Source organism: Stegodyphus dumicola, chromosome 7 (genome assembly GCF_044657685.1).
Source record: "Stegodyphus dumicola isolate Sdum_Otavi_A_Nest chromosome 7, ASM4465768v1".
In the NCBI taxonomy this organism is placed as follows: Eukaryota; Metazoa; Arthropoda; class Arachnida; order Araneae; family Eresidae; genus Stegodyphus; species Stegodyphus dumicola.
In genome coordinates, this window is record NC_140774.1 from 135,264,303 (window position 1) to 135,281,353 (window position 17,051).

General features: G+C 32.9%; 1 protein-coding gene across 2 annotated transcripts in view; it reads right to left on the reverse strand.

Annotated features, from left to right (window-relative positions):
- The window catches only part of LOC118179338 (uncharacterized), a 90,823-nt gene that overhangs the window by 23,909 nt on the left and 49,863 nt on the right, over positions 1–17,051 (reverse strand). For both annotated transcript variants that reach the window (XM_085820834.1, XM_085820835.1), the window contains one exon: positions 10,364–10,494. In XM_085820834.1, the coding sequence (XP_085676960.1) occupies positions 10,364–10,494 (131 nt within the window). The remainder of the gene's footprint in view (positions 1–10,363; positions 10,495–17,051) is intronic.

The following is a 17,051-nucleotide window of genomic DNA, read 5'->3' on the forward strand; positions in this document are numbered from 1 at the left end:
CGAAATGCATAGGCATTTTCAACAATATGACAAACCAGATTTTACTAAATGCTTTGAGGATCAAATGTTGGTGCAGATGCTGACTTATTTAACAGATATTTTACATCACTTGAATCAAATGAATAAGTTGCTGCAAGTGGGCAGAGAAAATAAACTGTGTTCAAGTCATATTCTTGTATTTAAAAGAAAATAATACTTATGGAAAAAAGGTCATGTTGTAAAAGGGAATTTTGATATGTTTGAATCATTAATAGGACTAAAAAACGAAGATGGATACCAACAAATTTCAAGCTTTATTGTATCCCACCTAGAGGATCTGTCCTAGGAAATTGATCATTATTTTTCATCCCTGTCAAAAGAAACATACGATTGAGTGAGAAATCCATTATCTTGTACTTTCTTTCATCCTCAGAACCTAATTTTTAAAGAACTTTTTGAGTTACAATTGGATAGTTCATTGAAAATGAGATTTAATGACATGATTTTAGAAAAATTCAGGATTTCTGTTGAAAATGTGTATCCAGTAGAAAATGTGTATCCAGTAATTCATAGGAAAGCAATCAATATATTGATGAAGTTTTCAACATTATACGTGTGTAAACAATCTTTTTCTTGTTTAACAAGTATTAAGAGAAAGGATAGAAATCATCTCCTTTCTGTGGAAGATGAAATCCATGTATGTATATCAAAAATAAGAATTCAAATTCAATATATATGTTTAAAAAAACAGATGCAGATTTCACATTAATATTTGTTATAAATTGTTATATAATCAAAAGTCTTTAATCTGGACGTCCATAATCCGGAATGATCTATAATCCGGACCTCAAAGCTACAAACTTTCTGCACAGGGTAAACGCATAATGCATTTACACATGCGCATATGCATTTATGCATGCACATAATACCTTTACGCATGATCATTTAATGTATAAGGGATGGTATAAGCTAAGCTAAAATTATCTAATTCAGTTAATGTTGCAGATTGCGTTGTTCCTTAATTTTCGAATTGGATTCGGCTTATTATTTTTTGCAGACTGTTAGAGCAATTTTATAAAAGTAAGCTTGAACTTTCGATTATGTCAAATAGAATTTCTGATACATATTTACTAATATGTAAAGGATCTACAAAGCGAAAGTATGTTTCGAAGTCCATCAAACAAAAAGTGGAATTGCTGGAAAAAATGGATAAAGGCATATCCTTTGTTTATCTAAACTTTAACTTTTGTTTAGCTAAACTTTGTTTATCTTTAATCTGCGGAGCGCAATGAATTGGAAGTTGATCTGTCAGCACTATCCTTATCTTCAGGGCAGATTTTTTATTTTATTTGGCTTATAATTCCGTACTAAATGTAGTATTTTATCTCGATGTACTCCGGCTTTGATATGATTTAAAACAAATTCCTCGTCATTATAATTCACTTCCGATATTCCGATAGCGAAGAAAGTGACAGAGGTTATTGAAAACAAAAAAATTTCGATTGACAAATTAGTCGGTATTCTCGACACAGCAATTATAGGACTTGAACAGCGGTACTTTGTAACTGAACAAGAAATTATGTCTGTTTATAGAATTAAAGAGAATGTATTATCACATAAAAAACGAAGCAACTTAAACAACTTACATTGAAAAAAATGTTTAATAAAGTAAACAAATAAATATTAAGCTTTTTTTTTTTTGTAAATTTTGATACCCCTTAGATCATAATTGTTCTTTATTTCATAAATTACGGTTTCATATTTTTAATTTTATAATTTCTGCATGCCATCTTACCAGATTTAAACTGATGATCTATAATCCAGAAAAATCGATAATCCGGAATCGCCGAAGTCCCGATTAATAACTTTTGACTGTATTTGAGCTATGAATTAGAGGTTAAAGCAGTCGTAGAAGCTCTTAAAAAATTCAGAGTGTACATACTAGGCAAACCGTTTAAAATCGTGACAGATTGTAACGCATTCAAACAAACTATGAGCAAGAAAGACATTTGTACTTAAATATCTAGATGGGCATTAATGTTACAAGATTATTATTACACAATCTAACACAGATCTGGTACCCGTATGAGACATGTAGATGCTCTTAGTCGAAATCCTGTATGTATCGTAATTCAAGATTGTATAACATTTAAGATAATTCAAGCTCAAGAAATTAATGAAAATATAAAAGTTAAGAAAGAAGTTTTGAAGTCTAAGCCATATGAAGATTATTGTTTGTGGAATGACGTGCTATACAAAATGGTGAATGGAATTGAAGCACTAGTAGTACCTGAGATTATGCAAATTGAAGTAATTAAAGATGCACATGAACGAGGTCATTTTGCTGCCAAATGTACTGAAGAACGTGTGAAACAACATTTTTATATCCCTAAATTGAAAAAGTATTGCGAATTGTATTACCTGTATACTGGCCAACTGGAAATCTGGAAAGAAGGAAGGATTATTACATCCTTTACCTAAAGAAAAACACTTACCACATAGACCATTTAAGACCTTCAGAAAGTTCTAACAAGAATTATAAATACATTTTCGGGGTTATTGATTCATTTACAAAGTTTGTTTGGTTATATCTAACTAAAACCACCTCTAATAAAGAAGTAATAGCTAAACTTGAAATTCAAAAATCATAGTTTTGAAATCCCCGCAATATAGTAGCTGACAGAGGTATTGCATTTACTTCTCAAGAATTTGCTGACTACTGTACTGAAGAAAATATGCATCTATCCTTAATCACAACAGAATGACCAAGAGCTAATGGACAATTAGAGCGTTTGAATTCCACTATCATATCGGTCATTTCTAAATTGGCTATAAATGACCCTACGAAATGGTACAAACCCGTGAATAACGTCCAACAAATTATTAATTCGACTTTTCAGAGGAGTATCAATTCAACACCTTTTGAGGTTTTGTTTGGTATGAAGATAAAGACGAATAAAGACAGGAAGATCAAAGAATTGATGGAAGCTGAAATCCAGAAGGACCTTTATCGAATCTAGAGAAAATCTACATAAAGAGGCGAAAAAGCAGATTCAGATGATCCAGGAAGAGAATCGAAAGACTGACAATCGAAATTGAAAATTCACTCGTAAATACAAGATCAATGATATGGTAGCTATTAAACGCACTCAACTAGGGCCAGGTATGAAGCGAAAATCCAAGTTTTTAAGTCCGTACAAAATCACCAAGGTGAAACCTAATGCATACTTGCCAACCTAGGTCACTCAAAAATCAGGAGATTTTTTTTTAAGAAATCGGGAGATTTTTTCAAAATGTTGAAAAGACTTTTTAAATGATAAAAATATAGTTTTTAATAATGAATTAACTTTAAATAGTTACTAATATTTAAATGCAAGCAGCACAAAAATACCTTACACATAAAATAAAAAGCATTTTTATTACTTGCATCGTTTAAGAAAGAAAAAAAAAAGAGACACTTTAATCAGTTTTCATACAAATGTTATGAACAGTGGCAGATTTTGCTTTCATTAAGAAAGGAACTTCACAATTTTGTTCATAGTAATCGCCATGTAGGCCTGCTTTTGCTAATAAAAGTTTTTCTAATGTGTCATCACTAATATTAGATCTAGATTTAGTCATCGTTTTCGCAACAACACTGAAAATCTTCTCACATTCTGCATTATTATAGGGAACTTTCAAGATATCCAACATAATTCTAGACAGTTCACTATATTTTAAATTCCATCAGCACCTTTCAGTTTTCCAATTAAACTCCACTGGGTGTCAATCCTAGCTGATTTTATAACTTCATCCAAGTTTTATAATTGTAAACTGCAAAATTGCAATTGCAATATTTATCAGTGGCAACATCAATATCATCATCTTTCATGACTAAATGAAGTAACACAGGAAATCTTTCCAAAAAGTACCTTATATGAGAAAAAGATTCATTTGCTACAGCAGAAACATCAGCAACTTTAGCATGCAAAATCACTTCATCGTTGACTGGAAATTTATGTAGTATGTAATCGCATACTCGACAGAAGTAACTTCTAACTTATTTCTGTCTATTTCTAACTTATTTTTGTCTTCTTCTGAAAGTTCTTCCACTACTTTTGCAGTCTTTAAAACATTTCTTTAAAGACAGCCAGCGTGTACAACTGTTGTACACACGTGTTCCAAAATTTCTCTCATTTCAGTATTATGCAGCTTTTGGAACTATTTCAATTTTCCCTTCCTTTTAGGATTTTCAAGATAACAATAAATATCAACAATGTGTTCATCCACATTTATTGGTAAAAGAAGCTGTCCTTTTTTCAGCTGCTAAATTTAAGAGGTGACAAGTGCACCTACCTCATAATTTGCAAATCTGAATTTTCCTTTCTTAAGATGCGTGCAACACCAGTCTTCAAGCCTACCATTACTGGTGCATTATCGGCACCAAGTGCTAAGCAATTATCCAGAGGACTGCATTTTCTTTTAAAGTTTTAAGAATTAGCTGCGCTATATTAAAGCCTGTCGAATGTCCTTCTAAAATGGGGACAGAAAGTAAACTGCACTCAATTTCTGAAGACTCTGGATCAAAAAAAGAAACAACAGTTGGATACAGTTTTGAATCGGTATTATTGCTTACATCCATAGAGAGGCAGAACAGAGCTGTTTTAATGCAATCAATAACTGAAGATTTATTTTTCAAACCCATTTCTTTAACAATTGTGTTGTAATGCACCTGTTTTGATCCTTGCACTTGAGTATTTCTTAGCAATTTCACTATCGGGAAACATTTTTCTAAATAAAGCTGCAGAGTGATCCGATACATTCAGTGGCAGGTTGTGCTCCAGTAAAAAGGCAGAGAACAGACATTTCGCATTAATAACTTTTTGGTCCTTTGTTTCCGAAGAAAAATTAAATTTTTCGTTTTTTTTTTAAAAAACAACTCATGTTATTCTTGTGTTTTTGGGTACACACATGTTTGAGAACATCCGCCCTTCCACCCTGCGAAATCGAAAAATCGTAACGACAGACGGTACACATCGCAAATTTATTACATTTCCTTGAGGAAATAATGGAAGGAAAGTCAACTGTGTATGACTTTTGAAAAGTACACGAGTATTTCACCTTTCTCACAGACATAGCAAAAGATGATAAATTCTAAAACTATTTCCCAAAGGCACATATACTCACACTACTCAGGACAAGATGAACGAAATAACTAAAGAACATCCAAATAACAGCCTTGAGCTTGCTTTATGCTCATTGGCTAATGTATGCCAGATGACACACAGTGGAGCTCAATGCCCATTGGAGAACTGGAGAACGACGTTTCTGGATACGTATGCTCTTACTCACAAAGCAGAAATTCTCCTCTGATTTGCAAGGTTTTGTTTTAGATATAATCTAGAGAAAATTTAATTGCTTTCAGACGTCCAAAATCACTTTTTTTTTTTTTTTTTTTTTGTTTGTTCATATAATGAAGTATTAAGCAAAATTCCATAAAAATCGTGAGAAATTTTAAGAATAAGAAAAAGTCGGGAGAAATATATTGTAAATCGGGTTGGCGGGAGAGCGGTCGAAAATCGGGAGTCTCCCGCCTAAATTGGGAGAGTTGGCAACACTGCTAATGACACATACGACGTGGAGAAGGTTGAATTTACTGAAGGACCTTTAAAGACTAGTACATAGGTTGATTCAAAAAAAAAACGTTTACAAGCAGAAGCATTTGAAATGTAATAATTGTGGAGCGAATATTTCCACCCAGGGTGGTTGATAGATGGCGCTAGTTGTCCTACAGCGGTTCTACGAGTAAGTAGCGTCAGTAACCAGACACTTAAGAGTGACAGTAATGGCACGACGTCTAGAAAAGTGGTCTCGCATAGAGGTGTGAGCCGTAATTCGATTCTTATGGGCCAAGAATGTTGCAGCATCCGAAATTCACAGATAAATTGTTGAGGTATACGGGAACAAATCAATGAGTAGACAACAGGTAGCAAAATGGTATCGTTCTTATCAAGTGGGCAGGGAGCATGTGGAAAACCGCAGTATGGAAGCGAGTGGCCGTCCAAGTTCTTCAAGGGCAGATATCAACACGGCACGTGTTGAAGAAATCATCCAAAGGGATCGACGAGTAACCGTGCGTGAGATTGCCTCAGAGTTGGACCTGAGTTATGGTAACGTTCAGCGTATCATAACCGATGAGTTGCGATATTCCAAAGTTTGTGCCCGCTGGGTTCCACGTGCGTTTTCCGTGGAGCATAAGGCCACTCGAATGATGTGCAGCCTCACATTTCTTCAGCGATACCATTCAAACAGCCAACACTTCATTGATCGCATCGTTACTGGTGATGAAACATGGCTTCATCACTTCACCCCCACTTCCAAACAAAAGAGCCACAATGGAGTGGAAACACGCTGGATCACCAACGAGGAATAAGTTTTAGGTCACATCCTCTGCCGGTAAAGAGATGGCAATTGTTTTCTGGGATACAACTGGTGTTATCCAAATCGAGTATTTGGAGCGTGGCCATACCATTAAGGCCGATCGTTATTGTGCCACCTTAACGAAATTGCGTAAAGCCATCCGACGCAAATGGCCTGGATTACTGAGCAAAGGCGTCATTCTTCTGGATGACAATGCCAGGCCCCATACAGCTCGCCAGACTCACGAATTGCTGCAAAGGTTCAAGTGGGAGGTCTGGAATCACCCCCATACAGCCTCGATTTGGCTCCAAGTGACTATTTCATTTTTCCAGCATTGAAGCGTTACTTAATGGTTCACCTCAGACGATGCAGTGAAAACAGCTGCCGAGAAATGGCTCAATGAGCAGGGCCCTGTTTACTGCCAAGGCGGGATACACAAGTTGGTCGAACGTTCTGATAAATGCCTAAACAGGTTTCGCGACTATGTGGAAAAGTGAAGGCCAGATGTTTCTCTTGATTCCCATTTGTATCTGGTTTCTATTGTTAATAAATACGTTTTCATTTGCCTTGTAAACTTTTTTTTTGGATCACCCCTCGTACTTGTGCTGAATACCTGAAACCATGGACAGACGATCTTTGATAATGCAATACCAATTTTGATGATTCCTGATTATAGACTTTTCTCAATTTGACTAATGGACTATTATTTTAAAGACGTAAACTAATTTAAGAAGCCCGAAGATGATGTCTAAGGATGAAATGTATGAAAAAAGATGGCTTAAAGAAGACAATTTTGAGAAGATGCATTCAAATGATGGATCTTGAAGATATCGAAGACACATTCTAAAGATGTATTCAGACGATGTTTCAGAAGACGAATCCAGACAGATTGTACCCTACAACATCGAAGAAGACATCTTTGTGAAATGCATGTATTCAGATAGATTAAAGATGAACGAACACTGAAAGTGCATTGGAGAAGAGATAAAGTCGTTATTTCTGAATATGTTAAGATGATGACAGCAGATGGCTGAAACAAACCATTTAAGATGACTTTTCACGCAATACAAACTAAAATTCTTCTCTTTTTTTTTTAATTTTATTTTTCAGATCCCCAGATGTTGATGGTCTTACTACCAGAATGCAAGGCCGCATTCCATCAGGATGGACAAGCAGTTGTAAGATGGCACCGTTCATTATAATCGGATAATGCAAGAAGCTGTGAAAATAGATCTTTTACTTGCCCAATGCTAGAAGTCAGACGATTCAGCCATTTAGACGATGATGCGATTAATTCTCTTCATCTGTAAATAATCTCATCTATTTCCTTGTATACATGTAATCATTTTGTAGTTTGTAGCAACTATTCATGTTTCATTACATATTCGAGTTATTCATAAGTCGGATTAGTCATTTCAAACCCCTAGACAGCCACATCGGAAGTAAGTTTACAGACATCATATTCCTAAACAGTAAGTACCGATCCTACACTAGTGTGGTTGCAAAGAGTACACATCACACTTTTTTAGATTTCATCAGTGGCAGAGTTTTTTCTTTGGGTCACAAATTATTGCATGAGTACCAATACGTACACAGTTGGACTGTTATGCTCCTGGCAATTGGTATAATAATTTCAGATGAAATAGTGTAAAATGCAGCACTAAAAATAATTTGCTTAGCCAGATAGATGATAAATGACTTTTTACAATGCATACTTTTGACCTGTTCAAGAACAGTGCCGCATATGTGCGATGCAATGATTCCACTCCTCCCAATGTCACACATACGCAAAGAGCTGCGATCGATTTCTGGAGCCCAGCGCCGTGTATACGTAACTTGAAAATGGAATGATTTATTTGAATTTTTAAAAGGCATTAGATGGAGCTGTTTTCACATGGATTAATTCATATGGCATTTGACCTTCAGGTACTGGCATTAGTTTCTGTTCTGTGTTTCTGGTTTTGATAGATTTATTGGTATAAACAAAATGGGAATTATGGCTCTTTATAAGTTCTCTTTTATTATAAGTTTAATCTCTGAATTAAAGGGGCATAGGCGTTTTTGTTTATTTCGTTAGGAATTTTTTTTCACTTTTGTTCTTTGCTTTCTTCATTATTAGAATGTGGGTAAGTGCATCCAGCTCCTTGTTTTCGTTTATGTATTTGCCTTTTTTGTTAGGAAAGTGCATTCAGCTGACTATAGCAGATGTAACATCATCGAACTTCCATGATGGAAAAACTCAACCCATTTATTTTGAAACTTAACATAAGCTTTCTTGATTAATTAAAAAGCAACATTACAACATTATTACAGAAGGGGAAAAACCATCTGCTTTCTCGACGCATAATGTGTCTTACTCGCTCAGATTTCTCAGGAAAGTTCTCTCGTTTTTGTTTTTCTTACTCAATTTACTAGGTCATTATATACAATGCCTTGAATGGTGATTATATATAATGACCCAGGCATTATATTTTGGTGTATAATGTATTTACTTTACATATAATGTAATTATATATAATGCATATATTGACGTGATCAATAACGGATATCCTGCCAATGGGGGTCTTTTCTTGATCACTTTCCAGTCATGTGGTGGACACTGTTTTTCGATCTAGAAAAACAGGAAGCTTTCATAAACCTGATGTCAGACAAGGTTTGAGGGTGAAATATTTCTGGATGTCTTTTGAAGAAGTTTTGGGACATGTGTTAGGGTTATATTCAGTTTCATTCCATTAGCCATGGCTAAGAAATTTTACTTAAAAACTTAAAGATTTGTTCAAAATCACAGGGCACTCCACATTTTTGTCTATCTGGAAGACATTCTCTGAAAATTTATGTTGATGGAAAAGGTAATAAAGGTAGGAAAAAATGCGCTACGTGCGCTTGTTAGCATAAATTTAGGTATTTTGCATAATGAAACTCGAAAGGCATACGAAACGAACGTGCGCCAAGATATATATTGGCGAGAGAAAGTAAAGTTCGTGTACAATGCAGTATATTTGATTTTCACCCTAGCTACTTGTACCTGGCCAAAGGTCTAATCCAGTAGTACTTTCTTTTTTCAGGTACGGTGTTAAAGTATGTTCCTGTTGTTTCTTTTTTCTTATTGCCTAAAATAGGTAAGCCTGATGATTTAGGACTGATGATTCTCTGTAAGTTATTCTTTTCAATACTTCAGTGTTTTAATGTCCGTGAAGATTATTACTTTTGTTATGCTTAAGTTAAGCAGAATTATCCTATTTTATTAAATAAAGATTTCGTAGTTAACCTTTTGACTTATGATTGTTTAATGAAAGCTGTGCTTGAGGAAACGTATTCATTACGCCTTCAGTGCTAATGCACAACCAACAGCACTAAAACCAAGGAAAAGCGAAAGCAAACAATGCATTTTGAGTTCAAAATATGCAATGTAGGACTGTGTGTCAATCCTTGTTTTGAATTATTTCACACACAGCTGAATTTTTAAATTGGAATTTAATTACCTACAAGTAATTCTTCACATATATTTTTTTTAATTCCTTATTTGTAATTTTGGTTTGATGTTTATAATATTTATTTCTGTGTGTATAGTTATGATTTTAGTAATTTGCTTGTTTAATTTTGTTCTATTAATGTGATATTCTTCATATTAATACACATTAAAAGTAAGTACATTAAATACGCAACTTCAAAAATTGAAGTCATTATATCAAAATACTAATTTTATAAGATTTTTCTTTGTGTGTGTGAAATTAGGCTTAACTGCTGAAAATGTGCAGGCCGGTGGCGACGATCCATTTCAGCGTGTCCGGTCCTGTGACTGTGCTTTGTTCTCTGCATGCTGGTTCTTAAGCGGTTAAAAAATAATCTCATTTTTATTTTTCAATTATCAAATTTAATATAACCTTCATTTTATAATCACTAAATACTATTTAAATTAATTTCAGAGAAAGAAAAATAATAATCATAAAATGAAAGAGAAAAACTAACAATAAATTCAACTTACGTGGATCAAAAGATAACACCGATAAAACTTTCAGATTAGAAACTAAAGTAGACCGATGAAATTCCTTATTAGAATTTTGTTTTCCAGCACTGGTCTCCTTAAATAGTGAAATAATACTCCAGCCTAATAATCTAACAAAAAGAACATTTAAAATGTTTAAAATAATTCTAATCATAAACAATAAGGATATAATTTTGACAATATGAAAAAACAACTCAAAACAAACAAAATCTTAATTTCTAATGGAACAAACATCTTAACATTCATGATTTATAATATATATCAACTGACCAAATTAAATTGGAAATAAATATACCAATATATTATTCATTATTGTATCTGCATATTCTTTTAGATTTGAATAGTTCCTTTTAAAATCTTCCTTAAAATTCTTTCTATATTTCTCTCTTCTATAATACAGGTATATAAAGAAAAATATATCTTGACTGTGAAACGTTCTGACGACGAAACAGCCACGGTGAAATGGCGACGGCGAAAAGTCCTAGATCTGCCGCCTTTGCCTCCTATGAAGATGCATGCTCCGGGATTTTAAAGAATTCCAATTTTTCTCACCAATTTAGGCTAAATTTTCTTAAATAGAAAACTGCACTTTACGACAACCCTTTTACCTCCATCACTTAATACTTGCATTTCCAGCCATTTAGTTTTAAAATTTTCAAGGCAAGTTTGTTAATTTTAACTAACTAGTTTGATCTTTAAATTTTTAATTAACTACTTGTTTTAAACTTTAATTTTAATTGTATCATTTTTTTTATCTTCTTTTGATTTTGAATTAATTTTTAATGTTCTAATATGTTTACTTCTGTTTTTAAGTTTTAAAATGAGAGTGTAGGGGTCTTCTAAAGTAAGCATCTCGTTCAGATTAATTGTGTTTTTAAAAAGAAACTTTAATTTTATTATTATTTGCTATCTTGTTTAACCCTTTGATGCGTGGTGTACGCACCCTGAAACTGCCAGTTTTCGAATTTTTTTTCTCCTCTTCTTTCCGAAATTTTTAAGAGAACATCGATCGATTAGTGATTTTTTTACCTCTAAATAACACAAAATGACTTCAGAATCATACATGTTTTAGGTCTTAGTACTTCAAATCGGATGCCTTTTAAAATTCGCTTTCAATGAGACAAAATAACTTTTATTAATATAAACAACTTTAAATTTCAAAAGTTATTCATCGCACATCATGATTTTTATCATAAACAATAAAAAATAGCAATAATTAAACTGCATATATATATATTAAAAAAAAAAAAACTTCTATATGATGGCATTTGCTTTGCGGTTTCAAGGCCTAACCACTGCCCCACTAGAACACTGTATCACAATGCTCTACAGGCTTGGTGATCGCACCTTGAAACCACTGCTCTTTACAATGGCGTTTGCTTGCTTCTCAAATAGGAATGTTTATTTTTACCCAGATATAGATAAGGGGTTTTGAAACTACAGAGTTATTTTATTACTAAACAATACATGCACCTGCCCAGTAAAAAAGGTCTTTCTTTTCCAAAGACTTTTCTTTGACCTCAACACACTTGCTCCCCAAGCTAGTATTGCGATTTTATAAATTACTTCCTGTAGTTTAAATTTAATGTAAATATACTTTGCTACAATTAAAAATAGAATTTGCTTAAAGTTTTATTTAAATTAAAAATATTTTCTGAATATTTTGGGACGAAATACAAATAAGTATGAATGGGAAACGAATGATCCATACCAAAGTCAAAAATACCAAGCCCCTCACCCCCCATTAACAAAAAAAAAAAAAAAAAAAAAAAAAAAAAAAAACATATTTCATGTGCCAGATGAAAAGAAACTAAATAATGCTGGACATATACCAGTGAAATTTAGATCCAGGCAGTGTACATTTTGTAGCACAAGGAAGAAACCTCATAGAAGATACATGTGCGAAATGTGCAATGTGGGACTATGCATGTACCAAAAAAACAAAACTTGCTTTAAACAGTATTTAAAAAAAAAAAAAAAAAAAAAAAATCTTTGAAATTTGGGGGGGGGGATCACTGAGTCTTTTTTTTTTTATCCTTATTTTACTGAGTTTTTTTAATCCATTTAGCTGAACGTCCTTATTATGTAGGCATTTATATTTTCACTGCCAAAGAAAAATTACATAAATGTTTATTTCTTAATTTTTTCTGACGATTTACTTTGTAAAATAATGTAAAAAAATTATATATAATGCAATTCTTACATACATTTTTAAAAATTCGTAAAATTTCGTCATTTATTGGAAATATGCACGGATAATGGCAAGTCTTTTTTCCCTACTACCTCAGTAAGTTTCAAAGTTCCTAGACGCGCGGTGGTTTCACAGTGCGACCATCACCTACAGAACAATGGGCATGAGTAGATTTTTTTTAATTCATATATTATTTGTCTCTACTATCATAATATTCAATTTCTAGAGTTTTTAGTTAAAAAATTATAAAAATAATATCGCACGCGTCAAAGTGTTAACAGGATTCTTTTGGCTTAAATTATTAATGTCTATATTTGGTTTGAGTATTAATTATGACTTATGGTTTGGATCTAGCAAATAATTTGATGTTTATTTGGAAGTAAGATGAAATGCTCTCTATTCATTTTATTGATGGTAGATTGGTTTATCCCCTTGATAGGTTGATTAATCTGCAATCAATGACTACAGCTACTTTCTCAACACTTAAAATTTTTTATTTTCTTTTTGGCATTTTTATGATTAAAGATTTTTCTTAGCAGATTTTCATGTTTTTAAACAACGAGATTGAAATTACTATTACTTATTTAAATTCTAACCTTTAAAAAAAAAAAATCATGATTTTAAATTGAATTTACCTCCCTTGGAGATGGTATATGGAAAGTTTACTTATTGTAAATTATTATGAATTACTGATTTATTACTTTGCAGCTTAGCGCAAGTCATAGGCTTTTTAATTTACTTTTAATTACTTAATTTGAATATATATATATAATTACAAAACAATTATAAAAAAAAATAATATAATCATGCCTAGTATTTTCGCACAATAAGCTGTTGTAGGTAATATAATATTAGAGGTAACAGAAATGTCTCCCCGCCTCCATAGCAGACTTCCGAATTCTATAGCATTAATACATGCCTACAAAATTCAGCCTCCCAAGCCTAAAGGGCTATTTTGAAATTATACAGAAATATCGTATCTGACGGCATATAAGATGCACCCTTATTTAGAAGGCCACACACATGTAGATGTAGAAAACGTTATGTGTGTCTAGACCTTAATCCGGGCTAAAAATAGCATTCAGTATTGAAAGTTAATCTGTGTCCTTCACGTAGAAGACGCAGGTAACTTTTTTTTAGACTAAATTTAGGAAAAAAGTGCATCTTATATGCCGTCAAATACGGTAATTATGCATTTAAAACTTCAGGATAAGTTTACATGACAAAATACTTCATACTCTTTTATACTAGCAGCATAATTCAACTCTACATTATATAATATCAAAGATATACATATTACTAGTGGGCAAGCCCCCAGTTGAGCGGGATGCGGTCAAAGCAAAGTTCATAAGTTCTATGTACATCCAAAAAGAAAATGTATTAAAAAAATTCAGGTTCGATGAAATCAGCTCATTCTTTCCAAGCAACAACCAATTCGTAAATAAATATTTTGTTGCCAAACCAGGAAACAAAAATTCTTAATACATATGACGTCATGATTTAAACTTAATGTAATATAACAACTTTTTTCAATACTGTTGCGTGCATAAGGGTTCGTAATAAATTGAATGATCGCAAGAAATGTAACAAAACGCTGGATTTTTCCTCAAAGATATTCGTACAATATCGCAATATAATCAGTAGCTACATTTTAAACTAATAAAACATTAAACAGAACGCAATCCATTCTATTTAACGTTTTAGTAGTTTCAAGTGCGAGCTGACTTGTGCACATGCAAAATTATGCATCACTTCATACTGGACCTGGAGATCTTGGATGTATTCCCCTTAAGCAATGAAAGCGCATCTGGAAAGTGACAAAACAAGAGATCACAAGGCAGACGATAGTCACGACCAAAGAGCATCTGAGATGAGGAATAGCCAGTAATCTTGTTAACAGCACTGCGGTAAGCCAGTAAAAACAGTGGTAACTTCTTGTCCCAGTCCTGCTGGTTTCTGGAAACTACCAATGAGAGGTTATTAAGGATGGTTCAATTAAACCTCTCTACCATGCCGTCTAACTGAGGATGTAAAGGTGTCGTTTGGGTTTTTTCAATGCTGAGTAGCTTGCAGAGTTCTTTAATTACAGCCGAAGTAAAATTCCTTTCCTGATCAGAAAGTAACTGAAGAGGCACTCTGAACCTGGAAATCCAGTGCTGTATCATTACCTCCCACTTTTGACACCAAAAAGTGTTGCATGCATACGGATTCAGATTGAATGCACAAGTCCAATAAAGAGTTTATAAATTTATTCTTATCACAAGAAATATAACAAAACACTGGATTTTCCCTCAAAGATATTCATATAATATCACAATATCATGCAATAGAGTCAGTAGCTATATTTTAAACTACTAAAGCATTAAATAGAACGCAATCCAAAGCGTAGACAGGGTTCATAGCCACATTTTAGTTACAAAAATAAGCACCTATAAGCACTTTTCAAGCACATTTTAAGAAAAAAAATTAAGCACCTGTCTAATTACATCATACACAACTGCATAACCTTAAAAATTAGAATTGTAATTTAAAATATGAGAAATGAAGTACTTATTAAGAGAGAATAAGTATTACCTCAACCATGGAAAATAATTACTTTTTTTTTAATTTTAAATAATAGTTCAATTTACAGAACTAGTTTACAATGAGAGAAAAAAAAACTATGAAGAACTAAACTATATTACAAGATTTAATGATGAAATTTCAGTTCAAAATAGAGAAAATAAATAATAATAAGGCATATTTATTGTATTCGTTTGGAACCTAATAATAAATACAATTTATTTTTCCACTCATATTGATATTTAAATAATTTAAATCTAAATTCTGAACATTTTCTAAATTTTCATTGTATATCAGTTTTCTCTTAACAGAAATTGTGAGCAAAGTAATTTAAGTAAAAACAAGGAACATTTCTGAAATCAGAAGACAGAAATTTGCTTCATGCAGCCATCTTTAACAGTAAATGCTTAACTAACCCGCATACTTGGAATTGGCAAATATTCGGACAGTCGAGCGTAACTTGAAGGAGGGGGGGGGTAGACTGTAGCCGCTCTTTAGATTTTTCCGTCAATAAATGCTTTTGACATTTCAATATGTGCATCATATAAAAATAAACCAACGGAACTAAAAAATATTCTGCTTAGCAAGGACAGTAAAACTCTTTCAGTTAGTAAGTAAGTGTTCATAAACAAATCTCGGACTGAGATTTGTTTATGATTGAAACATCAAAATTAATTATCTCTGCAAAATATCGCAAACGTTATTGCGCAATATGTGCGCCGTAATTCTTCCCTACGTGATATTATGCAATCGGAATCAACAACTGCCGGTATTGGGAGAATAAAGAACTAAATAACTGGGGTGTTTTTCATTCTAATTTTCAACAGACGGTGTTAAATTTCCGGAATAGAATCATTCTTCGCTTGGGTTGGTAGACCGCAGAACTTTTAGTCCTATACTATTGGAAAGTAACCAAAAAAAAAAAAAAAAAAGTCCGTTGCTTGTTTTGCAGTGAACTGTAACAGTTTCAATATTCAAGATTTTGCGGAGAAAGGGGAGACCTCCCAACCTTCGTACTGTATAATATATTGGCGAAAAAAATGAAATTATTTTGACTATTCGATTACTTTCCCTTTATTTAAGCCATTCCGAATATTATTTCTTATAAAGCTAATCTGTGTTAAAACACAACCATTTTTGGAAGTTTACTATACTTCAGCAGTTACTGCAACTATGTTATTATAAACATTCATACATATGCTCATAATATAAACATAACGATCATAATAAACACGAATATGAACTGACCAAGCAGAACAAGAATGCAAATTTTTAAGATCTTGATAGAAATTCAAACGTGTGTAGTATTTGGGTGGGAAGAAAAGAATGCCGAATGTAGCGGAATTTTCTACTACTTTCGCAATTCTTTGACCAATAGAACGACGGGCACCTGTCTGTACTTTTCGTGCACACCAAAGGTTATGTTAATGCAGAGAAAGGGGGAAAAGCTCACCATCTGACATTCCATATTAGGAAGAAAAGTTGTTTATTTAGTTTCGGCTTTGAAACGGGGAAAAATAGCGCGTTCATTAAAAAAAAAGCACTAAAAGCAAAAAATAAGCACTAAAAAAAAAAAAAAAAAAAGACTTTAAAGAAAAAGTAAGCACCTATAAAAGCCTTTATATTTTATTTACAAATATAAGGACTTATAAGCACTTATAAGGACCACTACGAACCCTGGTAGAGAAAGATAATCCGATCTCACCGCGAATTCGCTACAATAAACAACAACAGTTATCTAAACAACCACTTAGCTAAGATGTTCTCTGTCTGGCTATTATAGTTTTTTTTAAAAACGGCCACACGAGAGAGTTCTAGCAGTTTCTGGAAAGCAAAAAGTGTAGAGTTACAGTTAACATTATAGTTTATTACATTTATTCAAATTAAATATCAATTACGGATATAAATTTTTTC